The sequence below is a fragment of the Acomys minous genome (assembly GCF_964271855.1).
Source record: "Acomys minous genome assembly, chromosome: 18".
NCBI lineage: Eukaryota > Metazoa > Chordata > Mammalia > Rodentia > Muridae > Acomys > Acomys minous.
This window is the reverse complement of record NC_140501.1, coordinates 44,772,879-44,784,221: the sequence shown is the minus strand read 5'-3', so window position 1 is coordinate 44,784,221 and position 11,343 is coordinate 44,772,879. Positions and strand designations below refer to the sequence as shown.

At 42.2% G+C, this 11,343-nt stretch overlaps 1 protein-coding gene across 4 annotated transcripts in view; it reads right to left on the bottom strand.

The window, feature by feature from the left end:
- Positions 1–1,910: 1,910 nt before the first annotated feature.
- The window catches only part of LRRC63 (leucine rich repeat containing 63), a 36,400-nt gene continuing 26,967 nt past the window's right edge, over positions 1,911–11,343 (bottom strand). For all 4 annotated transcript variants that reach the window (XM_084767446.1, XM_084767447.1, XM_084767445.1 and 1 more), the window contains 2 exons: positions 3,909–4,148; positions 1,911–2,591 (listed from right to left, as the gene is read on the bottom strand). In XM_084767446.1, coding sequence (XP_084623572.1) covers positions 2,351–2,591; positions 3,909–4,148 — 481 coding nt within the window. In that variant the 3' untranslated portion in view covers positions 1,911–2,350. The remainder of the gene's footprint in view (positions 2,592–3,908; positions 4,149–11,343) is intronic.

Here is an 11,343-nt window from a genome sequence, read left to right as displayed (position 1 = left end):
AGACTTAGGTTCAATCTTTAGTTCTAAAAATGATTCATATTTCTTCGCTCAGGACAGGGCAACCGAGATCATGAATAGACAATACACCAGTAAGACTTAATCTCCTGTTATTTTTGCCTCTCTGTGTGATACGGTAGTAATTTATCTTACTATAGTTCATTTTCCTAGAGAACACAGTGTATACGGACTCCTCAAACTTTGCCTATTTCTACTTAAATTAAGCAGAATATCAAAACATGTTTATTGAATTCCATAATCAGAAAAAAAATTCTTTTGAGCACCGGAAAGATGGCTCCAGCTGCTCAGAGCACGCACTGCGCTCGCAGAGGACGCACACTGCTTTCCGGCACCTATGTTAGACAGCTCACAGTTGCCTGCAACTCCAGCCCCAAGGAGACCTCCCGAAGCTTCTAGCCTCTGTGAGCAGCTACGCCCATAGGCAAAGATCCCCCCCCCAAAACACACATAATTAAAAATAAACGTTTTCCAAATCATTTTGCTTCATTATCTTTATTCTTAAAAGGATACACACAAATCTGACACACTTTATGTTTTATGACAACCTCTAATTTTATATGACAGCAAAGATTATAAGCTTACATGTAAGTGAGCTCGTTTTATTAAATTTAATTATCACTATTTTAGGTCAAATGAACTGCACAAGAAGCCCCATGCCATACAGGAATTAATTCTGTGCCATTTGAATTTCTTACGTCAAAATGTGTGTTCGCTGAGGTTTTCCTTGGGGAAACCAATGGACAGCAAACGTCCCTGATGGGCTGTGGAGAGATCAAAGAATGAAGGGAAGCGGCAGGTCTCAGAAGCTAGGTGAGGAAAATGAGGAAGACAGCTGTCCTAGTTACTTTTCTCTTGCTGTGAGAAAACAACACAGCCAACACAACTCCTAAAAGAAGGACTTTATTTGGGCTTATGGCCTCCAGTGGGTTGGAGTCTATAACTGAAATGAAGGCAGATCCTCAACAGGAAGTAGGAAGTAGAGAGCTCACTGGGCATAGCACATAGCTTTTGGAACCTCAACGCCTGCCCCTAGTGACGCACCTTCTCTAACAAGGCCCCGCCCCCTTCTAACCCTCAAACTGTTCACCAATTGAGAACCGAGTATTCAAATCTATGAGCCAATGGGAGCATTCTTATTCAATCCACCACACCTTCTTTTGAACAAAATAAACTCTTAATTTTATATGGGCTGAGGGTGGTAGCACATATCTTGAAATAGCAAGCGGGACGCAGAGGCAGGTGGATCTCGGTGAGTTTGAGGCAAGCCTCATCTACAAAGTGAGTCCAGGACGGCGAGGGCTTGTTACACAGAGAAACTCTGTCTCAAAAAAAAAAAATGATGATAGTAATTAATAATAATAACAAAACTTTATATACATGAGTATTTTGCCTGTGTGTACCTATGTACACAATGTGCATGCCTGATGCCCTCAGAGGTCAGAGGAAGGCATCAGACCCTTTGGAACTGGAGTTTGGGTGGTTCTGAGCCATTGTGAGTACCCGGAACCTGGGTCCTCTGAAAAAGCAACAAGTGCTCTTAACTGCTGAGTCATTGCTCAAGCCTATAAGTGGATAAACATCACCTGTTCCCTCACAAGTCTCTTCCCCATCCCATACTTGGGATCATAACAAAACCATGTCTACATCCAATACCTATCCCACCCTTGGGATCAAAACAAAACCATGTCTACATCCATTGCCTTGCAGCGTCATTGTGTGAGTTCGGTATTCTTGTTGGCTGTCACTGAAGGTATGGTAAGTTCAGTGCTGGCCTGTGGAGTTAGTCTCAGTTTTATGGGGTACAGGCCAAGGTAACCAATGAAGATTGTACTAGTTTTCTAAGAGCCAGGGGGGGAAATTCCCAAAAAAATAAAACCCCTAAAAGTCTGCTTGGAATGAATCATTTATTCTCAAAAGGAAGCCAGTTGAGATGGTTGGCATTGAACAGGTTTTTACAGAAATGCACAAACTAACATTTAATACCTGAACACATAACTTTGTGCATCAGGGTTCGTGGCGATGACTTTGAGCTGCTAGCCTGCCATTGAATAGGGGTTCATGAAAAGACAAGGTGTAAGACGCCGTGCTCTGGCAAAGGCTTTTTTTCCCCTTCCTTACCGTAAACATGTTCTCCAGGAAATTCTCAAGATCCCCACTGAACCCCAGAGGCCTCTCCCAGTCCTTGAGTCACAGCTCTGAAGTGATTCTTAAACACTCGGACTTTCACCGGAGGAGGATCAGGGAGGGGAACTCAGCAGAGAAGGCCCGTAGGTCCACACGCAGAACCTGCGCTCCACGAGATGGAGTCCACACACACCCATGCTTGTGGGTCTTACAAGTAAAACGACACATCGCCGATTCTGCTTTCTTTCACCCAGTCCATGTTTAAAGCTATTTTTCTGCTAGGGAAGCCTTGTAAAACAAAACTGCTTCCTCTGATCTCCACGTAGCAGGCGGGAGAGCAGACACGGAACATAATGGGAAGGTGCGACGCTCCAAAGGTCTCACAGGACCGGATGATGTGAAAACCTTCACCAAACCTGGGACCGTGACACCAGTCACACATGAACTCGCTGAAAAAAAAAGAAAAAAATGTTTAAGTGGGTATTTGAGTTTCTACTAACGTAAACATTAATGCTTTTTTTTTTTTTAAAACAAGCAGGCATCTAGATATGGTACCTATTATTCACTAAGAGTTTAAATGCTAATACAGTGGAGCAGCAGGTTAGATATGTGTGCAAGGAACCCATTTGCTAAAGCGAAAGTGTATGTGCACAGTGCCTTGTAATTGAAAAGTGAAGCTGTGGCTCCTCCTCCTCTTTTGAGAATTAGATCCAAGCCTTTGTGAATACTATGTAAGCATACTAGTACTGAGCTATATCTTCACATCATGGTGGGTGTCAGTGGCAGAGCAAAGTCACTCCTTCGTGGCCGAGAAACAAAAGAAATTGAGATCCCACAGTTCCCTTAAAGGCATGCCATGACCAATGAGGGTTTCTCTGGGCTCCACCTCTTAAAGGCGGCCCATCTCTCCGTAGCTATACCTTGGATAAGGACTTTAGCATACTTAGTGGTCCTTTGAGGGACCATTGAGATCAGGGCTTCCATAGTAATGTCTTTATTGAGTCAATATTGCTTTTAAAAATATATATATATATATTTTTTGTTTGTTTGGGTATGAGCGCCTGAACTCTCCCTGGGAAACTATTCTACTTAGACATACTATAAATATTTGTACAATCATACAACCCAGCAATGATGATTTGCCTTACTTAAATAGTCAAAATAGTTGAACAGCATCTGGACAGAATAGACAGGCTTGAATGGGCCCTAAGGACCCTAGTTTTGAGCTTAGGTAACAAAGTCCATTGCTCATTGATTCTTGATGCAAAAACCAACCAACCAACCAACCAACCAACCAACCAACCAACCAACCAACGAACCAACCAAAACCAAAAACCTCCAAACAAACAAAAAACCCCAAACACTCAATCAATCAAACAAAAAAAACTATCCTATCTGTTCCCGATACCTCTCGTCAGAATGAAGGGAGGCACGTCCCTTGGGGCTGAAAGGCATTTTCAAAGGCATCACTTCTATGTACTTAGTAATTCATACAAGAGATTTAACTAACAGATACATATACACTGTCCACCAAGTTAGTAACACACTCTTCTCACTGAAATTCAGAAATAACTGGAGAATATTGTAAAACAGGATGGATTTAGACTACATTGGTATGCCTGCAAAGCAAGAATGAGAAAATGAAGAACTGTGTGAAAAGATGTGTGTGTGTGTGTGTGTGTGTGTGTGTGTGTGTGTGTGTGTGTGTATGTGCGCACGCGTATGTGTTAGTAAAATACTTAGAAATGTGCTGTGAAACTACTCACCTTTTCAGATACTTTTGAACTTTCTCTGGGATAAAATCAGAAACTTTATGTAGATTACTTTTAACAATGAACAAGGAACAAATGTCAGTAAGTCGTGGGGCATCATTCAGAGAATTCTCTAACCAAAAATAGCTACTAGTGAATGTGTTTTCAAAGTGGAGCTTGTTCAAGTTAAGTTTCAAGATCCCAGGTGGGAAAGAATTCATGTAATTCCCGTCAACATTCAGTTTCTGAAGTGATCTGTATATAGGAAAAATCATATTTTATAAGATAATCATGCAATTTATAATATTCACGCACGTTTCTGCACTGACGTTCTTAAAACCTAGCCCTAATGCTAGTGGCAATAAAACATCTACTTTAATGTTTTCCTAGCATCAGGAAAATTTCTTTATAAAACAACTGAACCAATATATTATTATGCAAAGGGGTGCGCATCTGTGTGGATAGAACAGCTGATGCATGCATTTGGGGGGGGTCTTTGCAAACTGTTATCACTCTGGAAAAAGAAATCCACAAAATCTGCAAGGCTAAGAACTGTTACACTACACAGACACAGTGGAACGACATACAGAAAAAATTAGCTGCAAAGATAAACTGAACACCAATGTATGTTTTTTTTGTTTTTGTTTTTTTACTAATGCCTAATAATAACAGTGAAATATGTAATCTCAATGTGGGTTGGGTAACTGTTGGGTTACACTTTGACTCCTCGGTACCTTGGTCCCCTTGCTTTTCATTGTATCAATTGTTTCTAATAATCTTTGTCCCTTTATTCAAAGAGAATGAATGTGACTGGGTTTCCTCGTTGCCTCCCTGGTGTTTTCGGCAGGCATTTATCTCTTTCTGAATGAGTGCTCAAAGTGGACGGAAACGTTTCTCTGCACGAAAGACACACAAACACCAAATCATTTTCAAGATGTTTTGCGAATGAACCGCCTGATAGACGCCTCTAGGTGGCAGAGCTGGTGGGACCGCCTGAACCCTCCCTGACAATCTGGTCTCACAGGCCCTTTGCCCCAAATTGAGTTCTCTGATGGTAACTCCTGCTGGGCAAAAATAATATAAGATCAAAGAGGGTGTTTCAAACAAAAAGACTATGCAACCCTTCAAGCGCAGACTGACCAGTGCGCTTCTTGTGCTCAGTAAATGTGAGGGAGACCTCACGCTCACATCACGCTCCTTCCACGTGTGACACAAGTCTAGGGGTCAGCGGCAGAGCCCTGCTGTGATGAACATTTACACACTTCCTATACTCTTTTTAAATTTTTTTTCATAAAATGTTTTGATCATGTTCTTCACCTCTGTGTGTGTGTATGTGTGTGTGTGCGCGCGCACACACACACACACACACACACACACACTTCCCCAAATACCCAAACAAAACCATGGAGTTCATCTGTAATGGCTAACTAGTCATGGGCAATGGGGTGGGAGTGGTTACTACGCCCAGGGAGATTCCATTGGGAAAAAATATGGATATTTCCTTTGCCAGTATGATCAGGTACAAATAATCATTGGTTAGTGATGAAACCCACACCTACATTCTCAGTGCTGGGACCCTGCCTGGCGTGAACCTGTGCAGATCTGGTGCATGCAGCCAGGTTCTGAGTTCATATGTGCATCGGTCCTGCTGTGTCTGGAAGATACTGTGTCCTTGGAGCCATCCAGCATCTCTGGGTCCTACAGTCTTCCCACTTCCTCTTCCGCGTAGATCCATGAGCCTTGAGGGGTAGGGTCTCATGAAGACATCACACTTAGGACTGAGAACCCCAAAGTCTCTCACTCAGGGTTAGGGTCTCAACATCGCCCAGTTGCAGGGTCTCTGTGTTAGTTCCCATCTGCTATAAGAAGAAATTTTTCTGTTGCTGGCTGGTTGAGGATCTATAGGAATAGCAGAATGCCATCGGGAGCCATCTTATTGCTATGTTCCAAAGCAGAATAGTGGTACTTGGTTTTACTTAGGTCTGCGGACTATCTAGTCCCAGGTTCTTGATCAGTTTAGCAGCATCAGCTGCGGGTTTCATTTCACGGAGTAGATCTTAAATCGAAGCATTATGTGGTTGGTTACTCCTGTAACGTTTGTGCCACTATTATTCCAGGATATCTTGCAGGCAGGTCACTGTTGTAGGTCACGGTGCTTGTGGCTGGGTTGATAATTGCCTTTCCCCCCTGGCAGTGTGCAGAGGACCTTCCAGCACTATGAATCCTAGTCAGCAGTGGTGAAGCTTCCAGTTAGGTACCAGCTCGACTTCTCCATGATCCGTGAAACAAATGAGCATTGTCTTGAGCAATAGGGCCTTACCATAGAGTTGTGGAAAGCAACCCATGACCAGGGCAATAACCCGTGATGTTTGGGGAGGTTCCATGTGACCCCTTTGCCTAATGACTCAACAAGATGTAACCCATTACAGGCACTGGATGCTTTAATTGGTGGAATAAGATGTCTGGGGGTGGGGCAGGGGGGGCGGGGTTGTCTCCTGTGTTACTCAATGATTCCATTTAGATCCCTCCTGTCTATGAATATATTTCAGGAAGCTTCTACAGTAACATGGTCCCATATGTTTTTTCAAATGACTTTTAGTGTTCATTGTCCCTTCCTATATTCCCTTGAGTACACTTCTCTCCCATGTCCCTTCTGGCTTAATATTCCTATTCTAGTTTCCCCTTTACCTTCCAGAATACTACATCCCATTTCCCCTTTGCTGGGAGATCCTCTCTTGCTTACTAGGTACTTAACCTCGATGGTTATTTGACTTTTAGCACATATATTGAAAGCTTACGAGCTAACATCCACAAATAAGAAAAAAGTAGAGTGTTTGTCTTGGGTTGACTCTGGGTTACCTCCTCAAAATGAGTTCCCCCCGCAACTCTGTCCCTTTACCTGCAAGTCTCATGACTTTATTTTTCTTAGCAGCCACATATTTCATTGTTGTAAGTGCGCCACATTTTCGTTATGCATTCACCAGTTGATGGACATCTGGGCCTTTTCTGATTCATGGGTCTTATAAATAGGGCTACCATGAACATGGATAAACAGGTATCCACAGTGGCGTGCAGAGTCCTTGTATGCTCAAGAGTGGTCTATTTGGATCTTGAGCTTTAGGTTCATTTGATTCCCAGCTTCCTGAGGAACAAGCACACTGACTTCCATGGTGGGTATACTAATGTGCACTTCCAGCAGCTATGAATAACTGTTCCCTTTCCCCAGTAGGTGCCGTCATTTGTTTGTTTGTTTGTTTGTTTAGATCTTGGCTACTCTGACTGGTGTAAGATGGAATCTCAAAGTAGTTTTAATTTGTATTTCTCTGAAGGCTAAGAATGTTGAACATTCTGTAGAAGTTTCTCAATTATTTGTGCTCCATCTTTTGAAAAGTCTCTGCTTAGTTCTACACCACATTTTCTAGCTTGGCTGTTTTCTTTTCTTTTTCCTTTTTAGAGACAGGGTTTCTCTGTATAGCCTTGGCTGTCCAGAACTCTCTTGTAGACCAGGCTGTCCTTGAACTCACAGCGATCCACCTACCTCTGCCTCCTGAATGCTGGAATTAAAGGCGTGTGCCACCACCGCCCAGCTGCTTGGCTGTTTTCTTGATGTTCAGTTTGTTTTGTTTTGTTTTTTTCAGTACTCCATATATAGTTGACATTAACCCTCTGTTGGGTGTATCATTGGTAAAGATCTTTTCCTAGTCTATAGGCTGTGGTTTTGTCAGAATGGTGTACTTTACCATACAGAAGCTACTCCACTTCTTAAAGGTTCCAATTTATTAATTTTTGGTCTTAGTGCCTGTTCTATCAGTGTGTTGTTCAGAAATTCCTTTCCAGGGCCAATAAGTTAAAATCTATTCCCCATTTTCTTCTCTGTCAGGTTCAGGTTATGTCCTCATTAGTGGTTCTGTTGGTGCAAGGAAACACCATGACCAAAAAGAAAGTTAGGGAGGAAAGGGTTTCTTTGACTTATACTTCCACAGCACTGTTAGTCATTGGAGGAAGTCAGGACAGGAACTCAAACAGGGCAGGGACCTGGAGGCAGGAGCTGATGCAGAGGCCATGGAGGGATGCTGCTTACTGATTTACCCCGCCATAGCTTCCTCAGCCTGCTTTCTTACAGAACGTTGAGCCTCCAGCCCTGGGATGGCACCACCCACAATGTGCTGGGTCCTCCATCGATCAGTAATTAAGAAAAGGCCTTAAAGCTGGATCTCATAGAGGCATTTTATAAACTGTGGATCCCTTCTTGGGGTAACTCTAGCTTGTGTCAGGTTGACACAAAACCATCCAAGACAGGCTACGTGTGTTGTAGTCGTTCGTCCATTTGGAATTGAGCTTTGTGTAGAATGATAAATGTGGCTCTATTTTCATTCTTTTATATACAGGCATCCAGTTTAACAAGCATCATTTTTGAAGATGCTACCTTTTCTCCTGTGTGTCTTATTCTTTCTTTGTTACTTTTGGTGGACTTTTTCCTATAAGGATTATGTAGTGTCCTTCCCTAAGTCTCTGACTAGTTTGTCTGATGTCTATTTTGTCAGGAACTAAAATAGCTACACTTGGTTGCTTCTTTGGTCCATTTACATGAAGTAACTATTTCCATCCTTTTACCTGAAGTGATGTCGTGTATGCGTGTGTGTGGTTATTGTTGTTGTTGTTGTTGTTTTTTTTTATGCAGCGGAAAGAGGGATCCTGTTTTCTAATCCAATCTGTTAGTTTCTGTCTTTTTATTGAGGCATTGAGAGTACTACCATTAAGAATTATTGATGAACAGTGTTTATTGATTCTTGCTATTTTGTTGTGGTGGTGAGGGTATTTTCCCAACTTTTCTGATTTACTGTTCTTGGATTACTTACTCCTTGTTGTCTCTTGGGCGTAATTAATCTCTTCATACTGAAGTTTTTCTCCTCGTTTCTTATGTAGAGCTGGATTCATAGATAGAAATTGCTTAAATTTGCTTTTTTTATAAACTTTTTTTTTGTTATGATTGATAGCTTTCATGGCTATAGTGTCTGGGCTGCTATCTATGGTCTCTTCTCCAGTCCCTTGTGGCTTTCAGAGTCTCCACTGAGAAGTCAGGTGTTATTCTAATGAGCCTGTTTTTATATGTGACTTCCTGCCTTTTCCCTTGCAGTGTATACGATCCTTTTGTTGTTGTTTTGGTTATTATGTGTCATGGGGAATTTATTTTCTGATCCTGTCTATTTTGACATTCTGTATACTTCTTGTACTTTGATAGGCATTTCTTCTTCTTTTTTTTCTTGTTAGATTGGGGAGATTTTCTTCTATGATTTGTTTAAAAAATATTCTCTGTGCCTCTGACTTGGTTTTTTTTCCTCCCTCTACACCAATTATTCATAGATTTGAGTTTTTTCATAGTTTCCAAGATTTACAGGATATTTTATACTTGGATTTTTTAAAAAAAAATCAAGGCAGGTTTCTCTGTGTAGCCCTGTCTTGGAACTTGTTTTGTAGACCAGACTGCCCTTGAATTCATAGAGATTCATCTGCCTCTGCTTCCGGAGTTCTGGGATTAAAGGCCTGCACCGCTGCCACCACCTCCATCACCACCACCCGGCTAGATTTTATTTTTTTTTAAGATTTAACATTTTCTTTGACTGAGCTATTCATTTCTTCTGCCTTGTCTTCAACACGTGAACATTTCTCTTCCATGTCTTGTAATGCATCGGGGAGGCTCAGCTCTAAGGCTTTTGTTTGACATCTGAGTTGCGCATGTCTAGTTTTATTTCAGCTTGGTTTTTCTATAGTGATTCTATTTGTCAAATTCTACTTTGTCTTGAATTGTTCTCATTATTTCATTCAACTGAATCTTTGTGTTTTCACATTCCTCACTAAAGCACTTATTCACATGCTCTTTAGAGTTCTTGAACGTAGTAAGAAGTCCATGCTTTGTGTGTCATCTAAGTTTCTCAGGGAATACTGCAGTCAGGTTGCTGGCTTCTGGAGGAGGCACATTGTCCTGGATGCTCATGTTTGTGTTTTTGCACTGGGATCTAGGCATCTAGAGTTACAATATTTAACGTGTTTCTTGATGTACACACATGGGGTTCTGTCTTGTTGGGTAGGCATTCTATTGTTTGGTTGTTGTTGTCTTCTCTGGGTCCCCAGCAAGTGTGGTGGCTGTGGGGTCCTTGGTGGAGACAGTTTTGGGGGTCAGTGAGTGACATAAAGGAATGGCGATGGGCTCAAAGGGAAGGTTGAGAGGGGCGGCAGGATAGAAGTACGGGTACCCTGGATCCAGACCGAGATGTGGGGATGGAGATGGTGGGGGAGGGGCTGAGGGAGGACTAAGACTACATCTGGGGAGGACCATAATGAAAAGGCTGGCTAGAGCCTTTGTCTGCATCAGGGATGGTGGTGGGTTGGGAGGAGGGTTCTGGGCAGCTCTGAGAATGCCTCAATAGCCTTACACTGAATGCCTTGCTCCTGAGATACTTGGAGGTAGAGCCTCCAGGAAGCGATTGGGCTGTGATGGAGAGCTCTCACAAATGGGATAAATGCCCTTATAAATGAAACTTTGGAAAGATCCCTTCACCCCTTCCATCCTATGAGGTGAGAATGAGATAGATAAAAGGGTAATCTGCCTCCCCTTGGAGCAATGGGCAAGTTTTAAGCATGGTCAAGACACTTAAAGTCAGTTTGAGTGTCAACAGTGTCATTTTAAGCGTATACTGTGAGCACTTCTTCTCTTGTGTTTCTTTAAGTCAGGGATTCTCAACCTTCCTAATGCTGCAATCCTTTAATACAATTCCTCATGTTGTGGTGACAATCAGCTATACAATTACTTTTGTTGCTACTCTTCATAACTATAATTTTGCTACTGTTATGAATATTTGTTTGGTTGGTGGGTGGGTTAGTTGGTTTCTTTGAGACAGGGTTTCTCTTTGTAGCCTTGACTGTCCTTGATTCACTCTGTAGACCAGGCTGGCCTCGAAGTCACAGGGATCCGTCTATCTCTCCCTTCTGTGTACTGAGATTAAAGCACCAAATTATTTTGGAGACAGAAGTTTGCCAGGTGGGTTGGGACCCACAGGCTGAGAAACACTGCTTTAAGTAAAGCTGCTGGGAACAGGGAATTTTGACTACTTCGCAGCTTTTGATCTTCTACTTCTTGTCCTGACTACCTGGATGAAAAAGGTGGCACTCAGAGAAAGGATAAGCAGGCTACCAGGATGAGGCTTTTGATAGGCTGTGACCATATGGTGGGGAAGGAGGTCCCCTTCTGTCACAGACCTACGTGAGGGAAATAGGGTGAAGGCGGGAGGAGGAATGGGAGGATACAAGTGAGGAATTAACAATGGAGATGTAATCTGAATAAATTAATTCAATAAATAAAAGAAAAAACAATAACTTGTTTGTACAATGACAAAAAAAAAAAAAAAAAAAAAAAAAAAAGAAGACTACCAGTCAAACAGACAGCCCCTGC